This window comes from Camarhynchus parvulus, chromosome 20 (genome assembly GCF_901933205.1).
Source record: "Camarhynchus parvulus chromosome 20, STF_HiC, whole genome shotgun sequence".
NCBI classification, from domain to species: domain Eukaryota; kingdom Metazoa; phylum Chordata; class Aves; order Passeriformes; family Thraupidae; genus Camarhynchus; species Camarhynchus parvulus.
In genome coordinates, this window is record NC_044590.1 from 7,352,861 (window position 1) to 7,375,244 (window position 22,384).

Below are 22,384 nucleotides of genomic sequence, written 5' to 3' on the forward strand. Positions count from 1 at the left end.
TCTGGCTTTAACATCTCCTCACCACACTCCTTCCTAAAAACAATTGGGTGGGCAGCTCCTGCTCCCCGCCCTGAGAAGCCCTGCTGGCCCGCTGGGCTTCCCAAGGCCACAGCAAGCAGCCCTTCCCTGTGCAGGGCGAGGTGGTGGCTACCCCAGCGGGGACCAGGGCTCTGCTTCCTGCCTGAAGACTTGCCTGAGCAATGGCACTGTCTCTAATTGAGGACAATTAGAAAGAGCTCACATCCTGTAGGAGCGGATGGCTGAGCCCTGGAGTTTACCCTTTAATCTCCATCCACCCCAGTGTGCTCCTGGCGAGGCAGCAGCGTGGGGGAGCTGAGGACAGGCAAGAAATGGCTCCATAAAACAACTTGGACTTTTTGAGATCAAATCATCTGCTACACAAGGAATCACCAGAGCACTGGTAGCAGCAGGGGCAGCTTCTGGGGCATACCTGCACACAGGTATAGATCCCCAAAGACCTGCACTGCCTGATGCTGCAGAGGAGGCTCCTCCAGACCTCTCCACAGGGATACTGCCTCTGTACCCTGATCAAAAATGACAGCACACACTTTGGGAAGGGGCTGGGGGAGTGAGGTCCCCAGTGAGACAAGGACACCCCAGCTCAGGCCAGGGACCCCAGCCAGCTGCCTGTTCCCTGACGATGGCATAGATGACATTCCTCTCTCCCACTTCTGCAGCTCAAAGGACATTTTCTCTCTCCCTCTCTCCCTTCTCACTAACCTTACAGTACTTCGAGACACAGCCCTTGGATCGCTTCCAGTGCCGGAAAGGTCAGCCACAGGATTTCAAAACCATCATCATAAAGGCAGCACTGAGATCCTGAATGAGAGGAGGGGCTGTGGGACCTCCCCAGGCTGAACTCTCCCAATGCAAAGCTTGGGAGGAAGCAGATACGTGCTCCCGTATGGACACGGTCCTGCTGGTGATCCCTTTATCTGCCTTCCTCTCCCTGCTCCCCTCCCAAAGCCAGGGCCACAGACAGCCCTGGGGTGCAGGGGAACACCGAAAATGTTTCCAGAACCGCTTTCAACTCTGCTTTCCTTTGATTGAAACATTTCAAAGGCTTGTAAACCTCTCTGCTCTTGTTTTTTTTACCCTCCCCCTGGTCCTGAGATAAAATACAATCCCCGCTCCCTTTCCGTGTAAGCAGTAATTGGCAGCACCCCTCCAACCTACGCCTGCTCCTCATAAAAACGGCCCTGTCTGGCTGCCGCTGGCTGATAGTTTTTATTGTGAACAAACAAATGTCTTTAAAGACAGGTTTGTGCTTTTCCTCCCAGCTCCTTGTCCCTGCAGACACATCTGCTGGCTCAGGGCTCGTGCTGGCCCCAGCCCGCTCCCTCCATGTGCCTCCCGGGGAGTTTCCTGGAATTTACGGCTTGTGAAACCCTGCACGCACCAAGGGACGGACTGATGGACAGATGGACAGGGCTCGGCAGCCCCACGCATGCCCCCCACAGGGTCACCCTGACCCCAGACCCACCAGGTGTCCCTGAGCAGCCCCCCTGTGCCCAGGTGGAGCTCAGCAGGAGAGCAGAAGGTAGGGACAGGCACATTGCCCCTGGCTCAGCACAACTCCGCTGCCACACCAGCCACAAAGCAATCCTGCCTCTCCAGAAACTCCATCTTGTACGTACAGGAACAGAACAGCAAAGGTCTCCCTGTTGCAAACTATAAATAGTCTCTTTATTGTAAGCATTTGCAGGGAAGCAGCCACCCTAATATCTGGCCTTCTTCACAAGGCTTACTCAAGATTACTGTCAGGCTTAAGAGACAAATGCAAATGCCAAGGTCCTTGCTGCCCACAGTCTCTCACCTGTCCGGTGAGGAGGAGGAGCCCAGGGAGTGACCCATGATGTTTTCAGGTTGTTCAGGCACAGGTGCACAGGACATCCAGTCTCAGCACCCAAACCACAACCCAGGAGGCATCACCTTCTCCATGCACTCACACATGGAGGAGAAGCAGTGACACAAAGGATGCCTCACATGCACATGCAATAGAAAGTGCTTTATAAATGTGTACAATTCTCTCGAGGTGCAATAACATTCACCTATTATTAGAAATACTCGGGCTATCAAACCAGAAACCGATAAGCTATAAATGACTCAAGTTAAACAAGGCTGTCACACGTCCACCAGTCCAGGATTCAGCCACCAGAAGAAAGTCACCCCCTGCTTTCCAGCCAGAGCTTTCTGCTTTCCAGCACTAATACCCTTGGCCAAAATGACAACAGGATGAACTTCCCAGCATCTTAGAGCTCCCACTGCACAGCCCACCCCAACAGAATGCAAAGCCAAACGTCCAGGTGGCAGCAGGAGAACCCTTCCTGGCAGTGAGAATTGCGGAGAGAGCATCCACTGCCTGCTGAGTCTGGGCAGCCACCTGGCTCTGCCCACACCACAGTGCCCCAGGAACTCCTCACACCTTTGTGCCTCTTTACTAAAGAAAGAGAAAAGCCCCAGCCTCAAGAGTGGCTCTGGCCGTCCCCATCACTCCCGCTCTGGCATCCTGCACTTGCCCTTGGCTGCATTCCTCACTGTTTGTAGGGACACCAGAGGCCACCAGCAAACTCCTGCCTCAGCACACCCCTCAGAGACCAAAGGCTGAACACTGTGACCTCCAAGTGCTGCCCATGAACTGCTAGCACTGCCTCCTCATACCAGGGACAATCCCAGGGACAGGAGGCCCCAGCAGCACCGTCTGCCCAGCCACAGCCAGGAGCAGAGGGACAGCAGCACAGCACAGCACAAATCCAGCCTCAAAGCACAGGACACCAGAGCAGGATCAAAATTTCTGGCCAGGTGGGAGCTCTGAATCTCCCTGAATGCCAGTAACCTGGCTGAAGGCTGAGCCTTGCAGGGGGCTCCCCATCCAGCCAAACAAGGAAGCGTTTCTCAACAGCAGCAACAGCCACGACTCGGAGCAATACGGTAAATGTAATCTACCCTTCCACCCTCTTTTGGCTTGCAAGTCAGGCAGCTCATTCTTTTTCCTCTCTGGGTTCTCAGGAGAATTCCCTCTGCTAATTTCTTCTTTCCTGTAAACAAACTTCAAATGAAACTTTCATTAGAAAACAGAATGCAATCCATTACCAGTGCCTGTCTCAGGACCTGCTGCCTTTTCCCCAGTTCCACACCACTCGTGGCAGAGATGGAAGTGCCAGTGGCGCCCCAAGCAGCCAGCCCAGAGCCAAACCCTGAACCCCAGCACTGCTGCTGCCGCCCTCCTCCTTCCTGCCTTTCCCAGATCTCCGGAGAGATCTCCTCACCCCGCAGTAAAGTCCCATCGCTTTGTTTCCAATGTTCAAGGGACTGAGCGATCAAGGGTCAGGCAGCAGAGCTCCTCTCTGCAAGGGGAAGTCAGATCCTGCTGCTGCACTCACAGGGCACACCCAAACATTGGAGCAGGGCTCCCGGCACCACTCAGGGTTTGGAAAACAAAATCCTTGCTTCTCTCCTTATCTACAATCCAACATTCACAGCTGCTCTACAGACATTCACAGCCAATATTTGCTACCCAGCAGAAGCAGACACTCACATGTGCAGGGCTCACACTCCACATTTCTGTCCCACTTTCCATTCACGATCTTCAAGCACTGTGCCTGCAAGTGTCTGCCGAGCTTCCCAACTTCGCTGCGAGTTAGAAAACTCCTCCTCGTATTATAAAGCTGGAAACCCCGGGTACCGACAGCCACCCCGGCTGGTCCAAGAACATAACGAGTCGCTGGCAGATCCAGAAACCTAATCAAGCCCCCCGGACTGCAAGGCTGTAATTGCTAGACAACGTTTCTTCACCAAAGCTCTTCCTCCTGGAGAGCAACCTCCCACAGCACGGGCTGGAGCAGGGCAGGGGGGGAAGCTACTCTTATAACCTCGTAAATATATGCAAGACTATCGGTAACCTGCTTATTTTACAGCCAGGCTCAGTTTCTCGGGGACTGCCTTCCAATCTCTCTCCAGTCATTTACATGCTGTGCCTCACGTTTAATATGCCAAGCTCCGAGTCTCAGGACGGTTTATTTTCTCTCTTTAAGTCCTTTTATTTTAAAGCATGTCCTTTCACGCCACAGCCAACTATCCCGATGGGATTTCCTTCCGCGGAGCAGGAACCGAGGCTGTGTGCCGTGCAACCTCCCCAGCACACAGCCACGCTCAGCTTCCCACCACAACCAGCCGTGTTTTTAGAATCAACAAAAGGCAACGCGTGACTGCCAGCCCCCAAAGCTGCTCCACTGCCACGCCGGGGCCGTGCACGACCTGCCCGGCACAGGCACCCCCGGACCTGCCAAACCTGGCCAGGACAGAGCTCCCCGCGCCCTGACCCCCGGCAGCGGCGCGCAGGGACGAGCTCCCAGGAAGGCAGCCTCATCTCCGTCTCAGCCACTGTTTAAACCCAGCCCTCTGAGCATGCCAAGAAGGTATTGAACCAGATTTGACCCTAACTTAACCAGTTCCGCGCACAGAAAGGCTTACTAATGGAAGATAAAACACTCCGGGTCAAAGATTGGTACTGCAGCCGCAAATCCTGTGGTGGACATCGCCTCAAAGAGCCGAGCAGCCTCGCAGCACACGGGTGTACGCGGGCTGTGGCGGCGGTGAGCTGTGACTGCGCTGCCTACTCGTGTGTACAATTCCCACACCAAAGAGAACATCCCCGGCGCTCTTTGTCAGGTCACTTACGTCCTTATTTACCGCGATTGCCGCCGATTTCTACGGGACCCGGCAAAACCCGAGTAATTTCCTAGTTCCCGAAAATGGGCAAAACAGTTGATTTTAACGGCAAACGGCAAATGGAAGAGGAAGGGAAGCTCATCCCCTTCGCCCCCTCCCCCTTCTCTAAGAGCTCTTCTGGGAACCCCCCGAGCATTCCCACAGCCCCGAGGCGCGGGGAGCTGCCAGGGCGGGGGGCGGCCCCGCAGCCCCTTCCCGGAGCCGCTGCCCCGTTCCTGCTGTTCAGCGGGGAGGTGCTGAACGCGGGGCAGGGGGGACCGGGCTGCACGACTCCCACCACCACCACCACCCCTGAGCCCCGCACCTGCCTCCCCCGCACCTGAACTCGCTCTCACGCGTTTGCTTTTCCATGCGAGGTGGGGACGGTGACTGATACCGCGCGGTGTGAAAGGGCACTTTGCTCTTCCCCCAGCACCGGGAAGCGAGTGTCGGGGGAGGGGGAAACGGACCCGGTTTTGGAGGCGGTGGCCAAGAGGAGCAGCTCCCGTCCCCACCCTCCTCGACGGCCACGGGACCCCGGTGGGACGCGGTTCCCACGCGTGTGTCCCCGCGGCAGCGAGGTGCGAGGCGCCGGGCGAGAGTCCCCGTCCTACCCCCTCTGGCAGGTAAACAGATACACCCGCGATGGAGCCCTGCCCGCGCGTGTGCGGGGCTCAGCGTGCGGCGAGGATTGACACGTAAGTAGGGCTTTACCTCCAGGGAGGCGGCTATTTCCAGCACAATCCCCTCCCGGGGTCGGGGCTGCTGGTGATGGCGGCGCGGGGCCGGTGCCTGGGGATGGCTGGGGCCGGTGCCCGGGGATGGCCGGGGACGGAGCGCTCCCGCCGCCGCCTCCTCCCACTTTCTTCGGCGCTTTTGTGCTCTTCCGGGCGCGGGGGAGCCGCGCCGGGCGCGGGGAAGGACGCGCCGCCCTCCCCCCCCCGCCGCCGGGCTGCCGGGCGGGCGACCCGCAACTTCCCGGGGCCGCGGGGCGGCCGCTCCCCCGGAGTTGGGGCCGGGCCCCGCGGCCACCGCCCCCCCCGCCCCGCCCCGCCCCGCCCGCCGGTGGCCCCCCCTCCCCCAGCCCCGCAGCGCCGCGGCCGCGTGGAGCCCCCGCGCATCTCCCCCGCCCGCCGCCCCGGGGCCGGTAGCGGAGCCCCCCGCGGGCGGGCGCCTACCTGGAGCGGGAGCCCGGGGCCTGCCGGCCTGCGCCAGCCCGGCGGCGCGGCGGGGAGCGCGGGGCGGAGGGACGGAGGGACGGAGGGAGGGGGCCCGGGCTGGCGGCGCTCCGGAGAGGCTGACAGCCAGCTGCTGCCCGGGGAGAGGGGCCGGCGCTGCGGAGCGCGTCACTCCCGGCTCCCGGGGGGCCGGGGAGGCGGAGGGGGCGAGCGGGGCCCGGCCGCGGGCGGAGGGGGCGGGGGCGGCGGGGGAAGGGGAGCGGGGCCGCGGGGGGCGGGCGCACCGGGCCGGGCGCGGCGGGGGGCGCGGAGCCGCGCCTGGAAGAGCACATTGTGGAGGGCCGGGAGGGCCCTTCCCCGGGAGGAGACAATGTCCAGGGCCGGGCGCCTGCTGGAGAGCGCGAGAATGCGCGGCCGGGGCACGGTTCGGATCGGCCGGGAGGGCCGCTACCCGCCCGGGCATCCCTCCGCTCCGTACGGCTCGGGGGGCTGCACCCGATCCGGGGACCCTCCGCTCGGCACAGCACCGGGGGCTGTCGCCCGTCACGGCCCGGCCCGGGGACCCTGTGCCCGCCCGGCTCGGTGCGGCCCCGGGAGCTCCGTCCCTGGGTCCGGCCGTGCGCGGGTGTAAGTGCGGGGCCCCTGCAGCGAGCCCCGGCCGCGGTGGGTCCCGCAGCCCCTTCCCCGCGCGGTGGGTGCCGCGGTGCCGAATCCTTTTGTTCCCGAGGATTCTCCCTCGCTCCGCGGGAGCAGAAGGACCCCGCGCTGCCGGCAGCACCATCAGCCACCGCCGCAGCCTCCGAAGGCTGGAGCAGGGCTGTTGGGAAACCAGAGGCTTGCCCAGCACAGCTCTGGACAGGACACCGGCTGCCAGATCCCCGGGAGGATGGGGATGCTGTGCCCCAGCTCTGGCAGGGCAGCGCTGGGGGTCCCGGCATCCCCCAGGCTGGGACTCGCTCCCAGGCTGGGCTTGGAGGGCAGTGGGTCAATGAGTTTTATCTTAGCTTGGGATCACCATGATGGGATGGTGATCCCCGCCACAGTGATGGGTGCCAGCACTGCAGCATCCCCCTCCCCAGCCCACCTCATGTTTCACTATTTAATGGTTACAAAGGAAATGGTTTATGAAATAAACCAAGTGTAGCAGTTCAGTGTTGAGTCTGCAATAGGCTGGTATCAGAAATGGTGCCAGAGCCAGGATGGGAACTGCCAGGTTTGGGTTAGTGGGGATGTCCAATTGTGATGTTATCTGTTCCAGCGTTAACCACCTCACTGCCAGAGAAGAGGCAAGGGAAGAGGGTGGCTTAGGAGGATCTGAGGCCAGAGGTGAAAACGGGCATCACTCACTACTACATTTCCATCTCCTCCAGGCTGATCACGGAGCCAGAGGCTGAAATGCAAGCACAGGAGCCCTGGGGGCCTTCTGCAGGAGGCGGATGGCTGGGAGGCCAGCAGGCTGTGAGCCCCCAGCCACAGGGACTTCTCTACACTCCCTTCCAGCTCCATGGCTGCTGCTCCTCCCTGAAGCTAAAATAAAATCCTGACCATTTAAGGTGAACAGGAGCCTTGCCGAGAACCTCAGCAGAGCGGGCTTTAACCCCTTCCCATTGCTGGGCTTTGTTTACTCCTTGCACTTCCTTTGGCTTCAAGCTAGACCGGCTTAAAGCCATTTGAGAGAGCACATCCCCTGGGACCAGAATGCCTGTCCCTCCATTTGGTGAGCTTGCAGAGGACACAAACTGGCCAGGATGTGAGTTTGAAGCACAGTCACTATTCCGTGCTGCCTCACCATGTGGACACTCTTATTTTATACTAAGTGCCTTTGTGTGGGTTAGCTTAATCCACTTTGGAAATGGATTAACCTAAATTTCACATCAGCAAACTTAGTGTGGAACAGCCGAGTCCACACAGGGAGTGAGGGAGGAAGAGCCATTCAGCAAGAGCTGCTGGGCAGGAGCTGTTCCCTGTGCAGGAGAGGGGTCCTGACCCCAAGGGGGGTCACCGCTGTTACAAGTGGGGTCATGAGCCTGACAGAAATGCAATTGTTTGTGCCAGCACATGGGGTCACGAGGCTGGCAGAAGTGGGGCTCACCAGCGGAAGAGGGGCTGCCTCCAGAAACAGCCAGGGAGGCTCTGGGAAACAGCCCTCCAAGCGCCTTTCCAGTGGGTACTTTTCGGATTCAAATTGTCTGGGGGGAAATAACTGGCAATTAGATATAGAATTGGTAATAATAATTTATCGACTTGTCAGGAACAGGGGTAAGTGCCTTAAGAGATTACACATTAAAAAAAAAACACACCATAACAAACCAGTGCTGCTGTTACTATATCATATATATAATATACATCAAATACATTATTCATAAGTCACTTCCTTCCCTCTCTCTTCACAATGTGTTCATTACCTCTGATACCTGCCAGCCCCCTCACATGCACACAGATCTGCCCATGCAGAGACCCTGGGGCTCCCTGGGTCCTGCTGGATTCCCCCAGAGCCACGCTGCAGGTCCTGGGAAGAGCCATGTCCCAGCTGTGACAGCACCCACAGCACAGAGCCTGCCTGAGCACCAGGCAGTGATGCTTCCAAGGGCATCGCTAACAATGACCTGACCTCATCTGTTGTCATTTCCTAAGGCAAGGCTCCACAAGAATGCCAGGACTGCTGTCAAACCCAGGAATACACGACATTTAAGGCGCTGCAGGAGCTTAATTGAATGGCTGTGGTGCTATGGATTGTGGGCACAGGGATCTAGTGGTGGGAGCAGGGACTGCAGGCTCTGGCCATCACGCCAGAGGAGTCACTGACTCATGGACGACCTTGTGCGAGTCACTTGATGTTCTTGTGCCTCTGAAAAGTAGGTTAAATAACAAACGGGACCTCCTGCACTGGGTCCTCAGTGACCATCAAACCCTGCTGAGGAATAAGCAGTGAAATGCGATTCCCTCAGGGGCAAGGCTGGGAGGGAAACGAGCAGGAGGGACTGAAGGAGGGCATGGCATGAGGGGCAGACACAGCTTTTATCCACACTGTGCCTTATCTGCCATCCAGAGCAGAGCCAGGGAAAAAATGGAGGGTAAAGATTTGGGAAACTTCATTATAGACCAGGTTCCTTGTGGGCTCAGGGCTGTATTCCCACGTCATCCTGATCACTCCTTCCTTAGAAGCAGCAGTGGTTAGCATCTGGCATGGGCATGAATAAAAGGGGTTTTCTCCTCCCAGGAGCCAGAACCAAGAGAAGAAAAGGAAATACAGCTCCATACTTCACAGGGTACAGCAGTCACTGCCAAATACAGGAGCAGGAAAGGAGTTGTTTCTGTGGATAGAATTTTCTTCTGGAGTATAGGGAATGGGTGTTTGAAGGGACAGGTCCCTGACAGTCAAATTTCCCCTAACATTCCTTTCCACTGCCCAAATCCACAGCCCCAGCAGCAATGCCTGCACTGCTCTATACAGTGAGGACAACCCTCACAGCTTATCTCTTGCTCCCCCAAATCAGAATCGAGTAACCACACACAGAACCCAGACTAAACCCATTTTTGGCCATTCTCATTCATTCCACACGATTCAGAATCCATCCTTGTGAGTAAAACTGACTCCTCAGCTCCTTCTGTGCGCACACAGCTCCTGGTGTGGGTCTGAGGGGTGTGTGCAAGCAGACAAGGTGCAAACCTGCCCGTGCAGGTTGAACAGCAGCAGAAACAAAAGCAAGCACACAATTCAAGGTTAAAAAGCTGAACCACACAGCTTCATCTTCTGTAATAACGGAAATCATTAATAACAGTTTGCACTCTCAAAGTAGTTGCCATCCAAGCTCTTGAAGAGCTTTATTAGTGAGCAAGACCTCAGAAGTCTCTCTAAGGTATTATCCCCTTTTTAAAGGGAGAAGGCAATTAAGAAACAGCCATTTGTGTGACTTGATCAAAGTCAGTGTACAGCACGTCAGCACCTGAGCTTTGAGACGATGCAGAACAGCCCACCACGCACAGCTTTCCACAGGAACAGGACAGATCCAACTGGATCCATGAGACTACTCCATGGATGTTGCAATTGTGTTTTCCTCACTCTGAGGCTGACATCTTTACCTTTTCCCCTGGAAATATTTCCTAGCCCCACTTTACAGGCCCTGAAGCAAAACCTTGTTTCCAGTTCTACTGGGAACAGCTGCCTTTGATGCTGGTTAGCACACAAGGGAATAGGCAGCAGCTCTCCTTACCAAACAGGGAATGTACTGGGAAGAAATGAGGAATAAAGAGAGGTAGTGTGGCTTCTGGCCCGGCTTATTCAGTGTTCCCAGACTCAAGCTCATGCAGCTTGGCTGTAGCAGGCTTCTGAGACCAGGTAACAGGAACCAGGATAGGTGTGTGTGGTGGAGAGTGATCAGTCCCAGTTTTGCATGGATGGATCTGTGTGACAACCACAGCACCACCAAGAGCCAGAGAAACTTCCAAGCATCTCCCAGCCACTTCTCCAGGACCTTAGCTGAGCTGCACAACAGCATAGGGAAGTGAAGAGAGAGTGGGGAAGGGACCACCAGTGCATGAGAACGGACTGGAGCTGTCATATGGAGCGACTAAATACACCTGAGTACTTCAGGGGGGTGAATTGTCCCCAGCACCACTAGAAACAGGCAATGCCACCTCCTTTTTTATAGAAAACAACGTGATTAGCCCCAAAACAGCAAAGAGTCAGAGCCTTGGCATCACTTCTCGCTGGAAGACAAGAGCTGCAGTGGCAGGACCGACCCCAGCCAGCCCACGTTAGTCTCACACTGTTTGCTCACAGCACACGTCACTCTGAACAAACACAGAGCTCACCTGGAGCACTGGGAAAAGTACTGACACCTCCACACAGTGGGAAATAAAAGCTGCCGAGTTTTTACTTGCTGGGAATGCCAGAGTTAATTCCCAGTAAAAAAAAAAAAATAGTTGCCCTTCACTGAAAGCCACCCATTCACACCAGGGTGAAACCAGGCTAAATGGATCGGTCATCTGACCTCCTGCATCTCATGAGCCTTTAGGCCAAGGATGAAAGTTTTGCAAAAGCATCTTTGCCAGGAAAGAACTCTGGTGTGACAGCTGGACCTGGCTTTGCCTGGACTAACGGTGCTTAAGAGCAGATCCGAAGTTTCCCAGGCAAAGCCGGCTCCCGGCGGCAGAAGCTCTGTCCCCACTAGAGGGCTGCGCAGCCGAGCAGCGAGGAAATCTGTTCCTCGCTCGGTGTCTCCCTGTGCCTGCGGCCGGTGCTCCCTTCTGTGCCTAAGGGTGTGTTTAAGGAACTTCTCTAGTGCTCAAAAATGACTTAAAAATTAGCATCAGGAAACAAAGATCTTCCCAAACCATGATAAAACTTCTTGAATGAGAACTATCCAGAGCTCAAGTCAAGTTGATCTAGAGGTATTTATTCTCCCGGAGATGTTTAACACCCTCTCTAATGGACTGGGAAGTACCTTATCATCCTCATGTGATGCAAACGCATCATCCCACTTCCTGTCAAGTACTGCCTGCTTCTGCCCTCCTCACCTCTGTGAACACACAGAGCTTTTCTTCAGGATGCCTTCATGAAACAGCTAAATCCAGGTCCCAGGGCTTGTCTAGCAGCTGCCAGCTCTGCCAAATTTGCTCCTGGTCTCTGGACTATGTGGAATGAGATGTCTGCAATTCTCACGACTGAACTTTCAGGCTGAAAATAGAAACCCAGTGTGCCTTCCTGTATGGCTGCAGGCTCCCCTCCCTGCCTTTCTGCACCCCCAGGACTGGCTGGAGATGGCTCCAAAGCAGAAGGAAGGGAGTGAGCTGCCAGGGGAAGATGCATCTTAGCTGCTCTCAGAGCCTCTGAGACACTGAAGTGAGCAAGCACAGTAATGGACAGGCCAGGGTAAAAGGAAGAGAATTCACATTGCCAACCAGCCTCTGGTCATTAGGCTCTGTGAGCTCTCAAATCCTGCAGGGGCTTTATCTTTACCAGCACCAGACAAGACCAACTCCATGCACATGGATGGGATGTAAGCCCCTGCACCCCCTTCCAGGATTATCCAGCTGTCTGAGCTAAAACATTGTTTGAAACAGTGCTCTGAAAACCACCTCACATCCATGCACTGTCACACACTCCAGGCTTACAGGGAAATTACTGGATGGATGGGATGTGTGATGGTGCAGGACAAGGCTCTGTCCCTCTCAAACACCTACAAGTCAGTGCAGCAAAGCCATAGCAACAAGGAAAACACTCTTCTTATTTCCCATCCAAGAGCAGCTCCTGCCTTTCACTGATTGCGTGACCTTCTGCCAGCAGCCACTGAAGCAATCTTTGAAAACGTTTCTGTATCATTTAAACCTGGTTACTTGGCCCTGGACTGTTCCTGCCAAGGTAGCAGCCACAACTCTGGAGCAGAGAGAGAGAGCCTGGCATTTGTCCTCTTAAAATCTTTCTATTCCACTTGTCACCAGTGGAAACCCCGCTCAACAGCAGCATAAAAAATAAATCCAAGGCTGAGGTTGAGTAACACAGAAAAGATTGGCTGAAAAATGACTGCAATAGAATAACCAATCATTTAAAAATGCTAATATTTAGCATTTGAAAATGAAGTGGAAGGATCTTTACAGATAAAAATCAAATCTCTTCTATTCATTCCTTTTTGCTGCTAGATTGGGATGGTCAGGAGTTCAGAGATGCTTTAATGCCTTGGTAGATACCAAGAAATGGGGCTAATTCAGCACCCTGGAAAGGGTGAGGGGCCTGTTTTTTCACTCATGTGAAAACTGGTAAAAAAATGGGGATAAAGGAAGATTCCCACCCCAGAAGAACCTGCGTGTCCTACTGAACCCAGTATAAGCAACACGGGTCTCTGCTGTTTTCCACTGTCCCAGAACAGATGTTCTGACTCCAAAAAATATATAGAAATATATTCTGTGGGAACTCCTCATTTTGTAAGCAACCATGTAAAGAGTCTCTTCTGACAGTTTGTTGTCCCTAAGCAGGGATAAAATGCTTTCCTTAAGGTTCTTCTGGCTGTGCTTCCTTCTGGAGACACTGGTGCCCTAATACTCATGTGCTTAGCAGCACTAATAGATTACACTTACACACACTATTTTTTTCTTCCCTGAATAATGAAGTTGAAAGGCCACTTTGGCATAAATTCACTCATTGTTACCCCAAGTGAAGTGAGTTTCTCCTGGTGCTGCTGCATACAAATAATTGCTTTTGGCCAAAGCCAAGAGAAACACGAGTCCATTGCTTAATTTATTTCTATTAACACCATCAAATTTTAGTGAGAGGGAGGCAGCAAAGTGGCAGCGCTCAGTGAGAGCAGCCTGGATGTGCTGGTAGATAAAACCCTTGCAGGGCATATCTGCATAGGGCAAATTTTAGAAGCAGGTTGTATTTTCTGCCTGTTTTGCATTTGCATAAAAGTCAGAATTATTTCTACTGTCTTTAGAGGGCTCTTTTCAGTTGGCAAACACCTGGAACTCCAAAAGCTGCAACACCTGAACTGTGCAACCCTAACCCTCACCCTGTGTCACACAGCCCTTATTTCACAGACCACGCTCCACACAGACTGCCAGGTTCCTCCAGGAAAAAAGGATTGCACTGTTTTCTTTCCAGTGCAGTGTATTAATAAATAGGATAAAACTGGCAGGGAATGCTTCTGGAGGGAACTGACCCCTGTTATTTGCATTATTACACACATTATCTTCAGGTAGCCTCAGCATCAGCAGCTCCAGGTCCAGCCACAGCTGCCTCAGGAGTGTGGCATTTGTTTTCATTCAAGTTACACCAGGGGATGTTTAGGTTGAATTGGGAAAAAATTCTTCACCAAAGGGGTTGTCCAGCCCTGGAACAGGCTGCCCACCATCCCTGGAGGGATTTAAGCCATGTCAATGTGGCACTTGGGGACATAGTTTAGTAGTGGGCTTGGCAGTGCTGGGGAATGGTTGGACTCAGTGATCCTGAAGATCTTCTCAACCAAAATAATTCTATTGATTCCCCAGGGGAAGCCAGGGAATGTCCCATGTCAGAAGGGACCGCACTCAAATCCTGCTGGATTTTTTCCCAGCAGGTCCAACCATCTGAATCCTCTCCAGACTTTTGTCATGATGGAAAATTTCAACGCTTCAGAAGTCTGAGCAATAGGACTGATCCTTTTTTTACTTTGCTCTCAGGAATCAGTTTCAGTAACACAGTGAACAGCAATTTTTACTTCTTCCAAACAGGTTTTTCCCTCAGCTGCTACAGCTTGAAAAGCTTCGAAAGCTGCGCTGCAGTGTAACGACAGGAGCACAGGAGAAGGAAAACTTTAGAGGCAGGGAATAACATCAAACCATTTGATTTATGATCTAAACCAACAACTGCTGGTTGCCTCAGCTGGTCCCTTTTTGTTCCTGCATGACATACGCTTCTATTCCAATCTCTGCAAGCTTCAGGAGTATTCATGTTAGCAGCACGTTCTATCGATCTAGTGACAGTTCCAGTGCAAACTGCTGCACCAAAATTCAGGGTATGAACTCTGAATTACCAACCAAAGTTCTCAAAACAAGCATCCCTAAGCAGGCAGCTCACAAACTCAAGATCCACTACTGAAGCCTCCCAGCTTCTGGGTGGTTTGCTATCCTGGGAGTAAGATCAAACTGCAAGGTCAGTTTGCTGCCTGTATAAACTGGGTACAGGAGTTTAATGAAGCTTTGTAGCAGACTTCCCTTAAGCAGCTTCAGAGCCAAGAGGAACTGGTTGAAAATGCATAAATGGCTACAAGTCAAACCACTCAATCCTCTGTATGCAGCAAACTTAACTTGAAGCAACCCCCTCAAATGCTGGAAAGCACAGCCAGCTTTCATGGATGGCCCTGAGGCCCTGACCTTGGTGAAGAACAGGACTGCAGGGTCTGCCACACCAATGCCACTCTGCCAGGAGCTGCACCAAGACCCAGCAAACAGTGCACAACCCACAGGTGACTGGAACATGCTGGCCTATTTATCCAGAAGTGGTCCCAAAGTAGCAATCAGATGGCACAAAGGGGCACATCCATCCACTCCATGTGCATAGCCCAGTTCAGCCCAGTCCGGTTCAGCCCAGCTGCCCCCCAAATTGTCCACAGTTCTACTGCCTGACCCATCATGAGCACAAAACTTGGCTCACCAGCCTTTTTACCTTTCAAAACCTGAAACAAATCCTGAAACTCACTCAAGTGTCAAACAAGTGCAAAGGAAAAAGCTCTGAGACGCAGAAGTGCTTCCCACCAGATGCCATTTTGTCCTCCACCACGAAGGTTTCACAACAGAAGTGATAGAGCAGCTCGGTATCCCTCCAGCAAACCCACACTTGGCACTTCACACCCTGGCAGTGATGCTCTAGCCCACATCCCTTTAGGAAGCTGCTGGATAAAAGCCCCCATCGGGTGCTCAGGCTCCCAGCAATGTTTTCCACCACAGCACCATGCAAATGCTGTCACATCTTGCCACTGGCAGCAATGTGTGAAATCAGGTTCAGGTTTCAGAGTGCTGGAAAGAAAATCCAGCACTGGCTTCCAGTGCAGATTGTGGGGAGCAAGTAAAACATACTTTTCTTTTTATAGACTGTTTCCATGGTGCACAGAGGTTCCCATAGCTAATTCTGCAGCTGCAGAACTTCAGAAAATTGCACACAGCCTGGGTATAATCCTGTGGCAGGGTGCCCCATACATCCCCAAAGCAAAATCCAGTGGCTTAACACTGTCACCAAACAACAGAGCCGTGTCCCGCTTTGACGTGGGAGCGGAGCGGCTGCAGCTGAACCCCTCAAGTTGCTGAGCAGTTTAAGAGAGCCCCAGAACAACCAAAGCCAGGTGTGGGCTTCAGACCCCATCTGCTAAAGCTCCCAGACATCAGTGGAAAATAAACAAATTACTACTTGCCATATTTATTTTTAAAACAATTTCTTAGAAGAACCGTATGTCTAAAGAACAACTTAATCAACGCCATCTCTGCCTCTCTCCACTGGCACAACTCTGAAGCAGCTCAGCTTCCAGGAGATGCAGGATACACTGCCTCCCAACTTTCTGTGCTTGATCAGAGCCTCAAAAGCTCAGACAAACCAGGCATTCCCAAAAACATCCTCCTGGAATCCAAGTGCCCCTCCCCATTCTCCGTTCAGCCCCTCGGCACGGGCAGATCACTCACCTGCTCCTGGGAATTCATCACCCGCAGCTTCATCTGCTTCAGGTAGGTGGAGGTGAGGGGCATGTTGTAGTCAATGATCCCAGAAACCAAGGAGGAAGGTGGCTCACTCTCTGAAGAACAGAGGAAAGGCTTTATTTAGATGAGGGACCTGCAGGTATGTTCTCGTAACTCAGGGGTATTCAGGAGAACTTCAAATCCCTGGCAGGAGCCACCCGCTGAGAGAAGGTTCCCCTAAGAACATGACCCCACCAAGAACATAATTACAGAACAGATGTTGTCTTGGGAAAAAAAAAAAAAAAAAAAAGCATCGCTGTCACCCGTGAAAAAAACTACACATAATGTGTAATTTTTCAGTGTCCCCCAAACCTGAGGAAGAAATTGAGTCTTGCTGAAGCCTCAGAAGTACTTCCATGCACATGAGATTTATGCAGGGGGTGATGAACAAGGATCTATTTGCAGCTCAGCAAAGTCTTGCCAATTTTGCTGGGATTCCCTCAGGTAGGAGTTAACATTAAGGCAACGTATTAAGTATCTCTATCTGGTGATGAAGATTATTTTTAACGTCCTCATTAAAGCACAAACTTAATTTTAGAGATCTTTAATTTAAATTGTTCCTGTTGATTCCTCTGGCTGCATCACATTGAGCTCTAGAGATGGCTCCGGGTTCGGATGCTCCTGCAAATCACTCTGTCTGGCCAGGCTGAGTTCACAAAGCAAATTCTCAGTGATTTCTCTGAATTCTCAGAGATTTTTCTGCTCTGCCACCACCACTACAGATCCTGCAGGACACAGAACATGAAGGCTGCTGGAATGATCTGTTCTAACACTGAATTTGCGGGCTCACACAGTGGGTTTGCCATTGTCCACAGGGATGGCTGATGGCTACAAGCAAGATCTCTTTGCCCTCAGCACAAGCAGATGCAAGTCTGGAGAACTAATCCAGCCTTTCAGCACATGCTGAAGGGATGTGTGGTACCCACTGGAGAGGAGCTTAAGCAGCAATGGGGGAAGAAGGATTCCCAGGAGCTGAAGGTCAACTTATGGTGGGAGGTTTACAATCCTGGTTCTGAATCTCCCTGGCTGGCTTGCATTTTCTGGGGTCACTGGTTTCACAGGCATGTGTGACAGAGCTCTTTGAAAAAGAGCCTTCACAAAATGTTTTACAGCACCTCAGAAAAGCCATCAACCCAATCCTAATGGGCCTGCTTCTCAGAAATGCTGAGTGTAAAAAAATCCTGCTGGAACTCAGCAGAGCTGAAGATGCTCCACACCTCTGCAAACATCACATCTATCATGCCTAATTAGGAAATTACCTGACCCCAAAACTGCCTGTAATTGACTTAAACATCACAAAGGTCTTTGCAAATCTTCTCTATCAAGACATTGACTGGGTCCATGGAAATACAATGCTTTTTTCTCAGGTTCATCTAGTCCATTCCTGGGCAGATGGAGCATTCCTGACTGTGGGTGCAGGGAAGGGTGGGCAGTGCCACTCAGGCCATCAACTTGCCCAAATATGAAGATCCAAAGCTTTTAGGAACCTTGGAAACTGATTCCTCCATTTTTTCTCATGGCTGCATGTCAGCAGCCTCTGTCACACTTTGACCTACAGATTAGGAGCACTTATACGTCTCTATAACACCCAAAATAAACCTTTATTGTGCTGTGATGAAAAGATGCTAAAATCCCAGTGCAAGGGGAGCTTTTCACAGCAATTAACCTGCCACCTTCCCCAGCTGGTTGAGTCCCAAAGAGTTTGGGAAAGCATTTGCTGAGAGTATCACAGATAGAGCTGCTCTCTGCTGAGGCACAGGCACGGTGAGGTGAGCGTTTGGCATCTCTGAGGATGATAAGTTGCTCTCCTGCCATTCCCCACTCCACTGCTCAGCGCTGCAGAGATGAATGAAGCTGAACAGGAGCAGCTCAGCAACTTCAGATGGGGAGGAAGAGGGAGGTAAGTGATCTTTTAGTGCTTAGATTCTGCCTGAAACCATTCTGATGTAAATTTGGAACAATCCCATTAGAGGCCACAAATTTAATGTGAATTTGTGCAACTGCACCACAGAAGGGCTTGAGCCCAAGAAACCAAACACTTTTTTTTTCCTTTTTCCTAAGTTATCTGGGAAAGAAAGAAAACCTTTGTTTTAAAAGGCCTGGGGGGCTCCACGGGAAAAATCCTCACATCCTATGTCACAAGAGGAAGCTCCTGGAATCCTTTAGCTCATTTTGCAGTTATCTCTATCACATGCCCCACATGTTGGACACACAGATGGAACAAGGAGAAATGGTTTTGATCCTAGCTCCACATTTTTATCACTCCACAAGAATTACTCCTAATTTAATAACACTGTAAAGAGATCCCAGTGAAGTCCAGTGACGTTCAAACTTTCCCACAAGCAGGACAATTTGCTTTTATGAATGCTGTGGGTGCCCTGCAGGGTTTGATGGCAGATATGTTTAATTAGGGATTTTTGTGATCACAAATTAAATGTGTTCAAATTTCTTTCACAGACAAGAGAAGTAGAAAGAGATGGGAATTATTCAAATTTTGTCATCTTACTGAGTTAAACTTTACCTGTGTGTGCCTCTGTGTGTGTATGCACGTGCATACACCTCAGTAATTCTTCTATGACCCCAGTGGTTTTTTTAGGTGATTTGCTCCTGATAAATTCCTGAATACGTGTTAGTGAAATCAGACACCCTTCCCCAGGAAAAGTAACCTTATCTAATCTACTCAATGCATTTTCACATGTACTTAGTCACTCTTTAGGTGCTATTCAGGCAGAGAAGCACTTCTGTCCTTTCATTCATTCATGGTGGGTAAGACTTTTTACCTGTGGGGTCCTTTGTATTCCTGATTGATTTATTTTTAAGAGAACTGCTAAGGGGAGAAGCTTTATGAAAATAATCACTAACTGATATTAATTTATAAATTTGTTCAGGACAGATGGATGTCAGCCTTGATCATGGTTCCCACAGCCAGGACCACGCTGGGGGGGGATATCCAGAACCGGGGGTTCCCTGAGCTGTCTCTGAACTGGATGGGTGAGTGCTGCTGGGAGAGGCACAGGAGGTGCAGGATGGTGGGTGGGTGGAAGCCCCTGAAGGAAAACCAGGTTGGACAGGGCTTTGAGCAACCTGATCTAATGGAAGATGTCCCTGCCCTTGGCAAGGGGTTGGAATGAGATGGACTTTAAGGTTCCTTCCAAACCCAACCAGTCTGTGACTCTGTGAAGGAGCATCACCCTTGAGGGATGCAGTGCAATCCGTGTGAAGGTCAGGGCTGCTCCCAGCAAGGCCAAAGGCCAACATTTTCTGGATGTAATTGGAAAGAGGGATCAGGCCCTTAGCTGGTAGAGTGGGAGGTGCTATGGTAATGGAGCTTCAACTAACAGAATTCACATAGAGCTATTTGGGAGAGTTTTTGAGAGTTTTTATGAGTACAAAGCATTTCAGTCGCTACCTTTGGATAGATGGCACATAATCCACTTACACAAAACCTCTGGGATGTCCATAGCTCTGCTCCCAGCAGTAAACAGTTGGCAATCAGTACTTAATACAAGAAATTCTCAATTGTCGGGCCTTTTGTTCCTTAAATTTTGCTTCCCTTCCTGATAAGAGCTGCCAAATGAGCCACTTTGCCTCGCCACTTTTGAAACTGACCAACTCCCTGCAGTTTGCTTAGGTTTTTTTTAAAGTAGCAATTTTAATGGCTGAAATCAACATCACTTTGCACTTGCTTTGCACTTGATCACGAAAACAAGTTTGTAATTCAGAAAACAACCACACAAACATTTAACCAGCTACTCTGGAAGAGAAGCTGGTCCCATCTTCTTCCCACTCCTGCTCTCTCTTAGACCTAAGAAGCTGCAGATTGGATCTGTCCACAAAAGAACCATAACGAGTCAACCACCTCAGTGGCCACACTAATTGTGCGTGTACACAGGCACAGTGTAACTGTGATTGCCAAAACACTTGCCATTATCTAACCTATTAATTAAGTGTAAATTGCTTCTTTATCAGAAACTTCAGCTATTCAGACATATTCTGTGTCTTTCAATACAAAATTATCAGTTCCAGGGAAAAACTTTTAGGTTATTTTTATAGACATTGAGGTTTCCACCCTCACATGATCATGGGTTGATTGCAGCCATATCTGAGGTATTTCTGACCCATGTTTTGGGCAGCACTGGGGAAGCTCAGAAAGAAAGCCAGGCTGCTTCTGCTCCCTAAGCTGAAAGAAGCAGGTTTAAGCAATTCCTGCAGCTTGGCTATAAGATGTAAAATATCCCAGGTTAGGAAAACCCTTAGGCTAGGACGTATCACCTGGGCAGGACAGTGTCTGGCAGCTGTTGGTGACACTGTGCTGGTGCAAAATGCAGAGTCAGCTCTGCTGGCAGAAGCCATCGCCTTTACCTTTGGGCTCCAGGCCGTTGGAGTTGAAATGCATCCTCTTCTGGCACTCAGTGCAACTCATCAGGAACCTGGTGACAGCCTCTCTCGGGAGGAAAGCATAGGTCTCTGCAATCTGGGGAAACAACAGAGAGCTGTAGGTCCTGGGAGAGGGAGAATGGGGTGGAGACCACAAGGACCAGGGGCACAGCCTGTATCCACTCATTGTCCCCTCCAGCCCTAAATCCCTCCCTCCAGGGCAGCTGTTGGTGGGGGAACACCCTGGGAAGGTAACTGGTGTGCCAGTAAGGCACCAAGACACAAATGAACAGACCTTTGGTATCCCTGCATATTCACACCTTCCCAGAAACTCCTTCCCCTTCCCCCCTGGAGTCTGGGAAGAGCAAATCTATGAACATGTAAGAATCAAATGTGAAAGTAAGGGCTCGTCAGCTCTGTTTGCATTGTTAATTACCATCACACCAGTAACCTGAAGAATCCATTAATCTTTTGTAAGGGCAGGTCACTTTTTCCCACAATGACAATCAATTACTGTTAATAATACTTTGCACTTCTGTGACATATTTTATCTAGGGAATTGAAAACATTTTTCCAAACAGTAATGAATTAAGTCTCCTGAACCTTTGTGGGGTATGTATTTTACAGATGAGGAAAAGCTAAGGATAAATATTTAAAACTTGAATGCTTGAAGTTAAACACTAGATCCAGACCTAAGCACCCACAGAAGGTGTCTGGCAATCCCTGTTATTGCAATTATTTCCTGCCAGCAGTAATTTTATGGTATTTTTAAGAATCAAGACTAGGTTATTTGGAGAAGGAATTGGTCCATTTTAATGTAGAATTCTTTAAGGCCATAAAAGACCATCAAATCTTGGAGTCTGACCTGTGCAGCACAAGTCACTTCACCCAGGCTCTCCTGCAGCCCAGTGGCCTGTGGTTTGCCTAAAACATCATCCAGGAAGACATCTGGTCTTAATTGGAAGGCATTAAAAGGTGGAGAGCCCACCTCTCACTTTGGGCTGGCTCCTATGGTTAATCACCCATCCTGTTTGGTCTAAGTGACTTGTCCCAGCACGGCAGTTCCCAAACCAGGGGCCGTGACCCCCACAGGGGTCACAGCACTTACAAGTGGGGTCATAAAGCAGACAGAAATTCAATTGTTTGTGCCAGTCCTCGGGGCTGGGAGCCCTGCAGAAGTGGGGCTCAGGACGGGAAGTGGGGCTGCAATCAGACACCTCGTGGGTGACAGGGCTGAGCTGGGAGGACAGCCCAGGGTGTCCTGATCTCCCTCCTCTGGCCACATCATCCTCCTACCTGACATAGTTAACAATTCCTAAATTCCAGAAATCTACATTAAATACAAGAAGACCTAAATTCCACGCATTTTTGTACCCTGGGGGGGTGCTGTTCTAGAAGCAGAGCAGCGGGGCAGGGGCTTTGCTGGATCAGGGCTCAGGCAGCGCCGTGCCCGGCTCTGGCTCTGCGGTGGGAGGGAGCCGCATCCCTCTCCACTGCGCGGCAGCAGAGCCCGGGCTTTCACACGCACAGAATGCCAGATGGGTGGAAAGTTCAGGCGGGGACCTTGTCCCAGCGCTCAAATGGAGGCTGCAGTGCCTGGTCCTCATGGGATTCTCCTCCTATTTAGCTGCAGCCCCAGCGAGCTCTGTTGTGGCCGAGCGGATGCCAGCTCAGCCTTTGCCTCGGTGTGATATTTATCGATGCACAAGCACAAGGGATTCCCGCAGAAACGCTGAAATGAGGGGCCTGGAAATCGCTCGTGGCAGCCGTGGTGAGGTGTCACAGGCAGGGAACTGTCCCCGCCTGCTGCCTGCCGGGCTCAGCCGTCTCCCTGCCTCTTTTGCTCCAGCAAGCCCACAGTCTCTGCTGCAAATGTTCAGCTAATTTTAGTGATA

The 22,384-nt window shown here is 51.7% G+C and overlaps 1 protein-coding gene across 7 annotated transcripts in view; it reads right to left on the bottom strand.

Annotated features, from left to right (window-relative positions):
- The window catches only part of NOL4L (nucleolar protein 4 like), a 63,388-nt gene that overhangs the window by 21,169 nt on the left and 19,835 nt on the right, over positions 1-22,384 (bottom strand). The window contains exons 3-4 of one of the 7 annotated variants that reach the window (XM_030963374.1): positions 20,475-20,586; positions 16,059-16,168 (exon numbers count right to left, since the gene is read on the bottom strand). In XM_030963374.1, coding sequence (XP_030819234.1) covers positions 16,059-16,168; positions 20,475-20,586 — 222 coding nt within the window. Of the gene's footprint in view, positions 1-22; positions 319-3,114; positions 3,298-3,559; positions 3,584-5,071; positions 5,404-5,445; positions 5,662-5,909; positions 5,966-16,058; positions 16,169-20,474; positions 20,587-22,384 lie in introns of those variants that run through there. The other 6 variants (XM_030963377.1, XM_030963376.1, XM_030963379.1 and 3 more) reach the window with 6 other exon arrangements.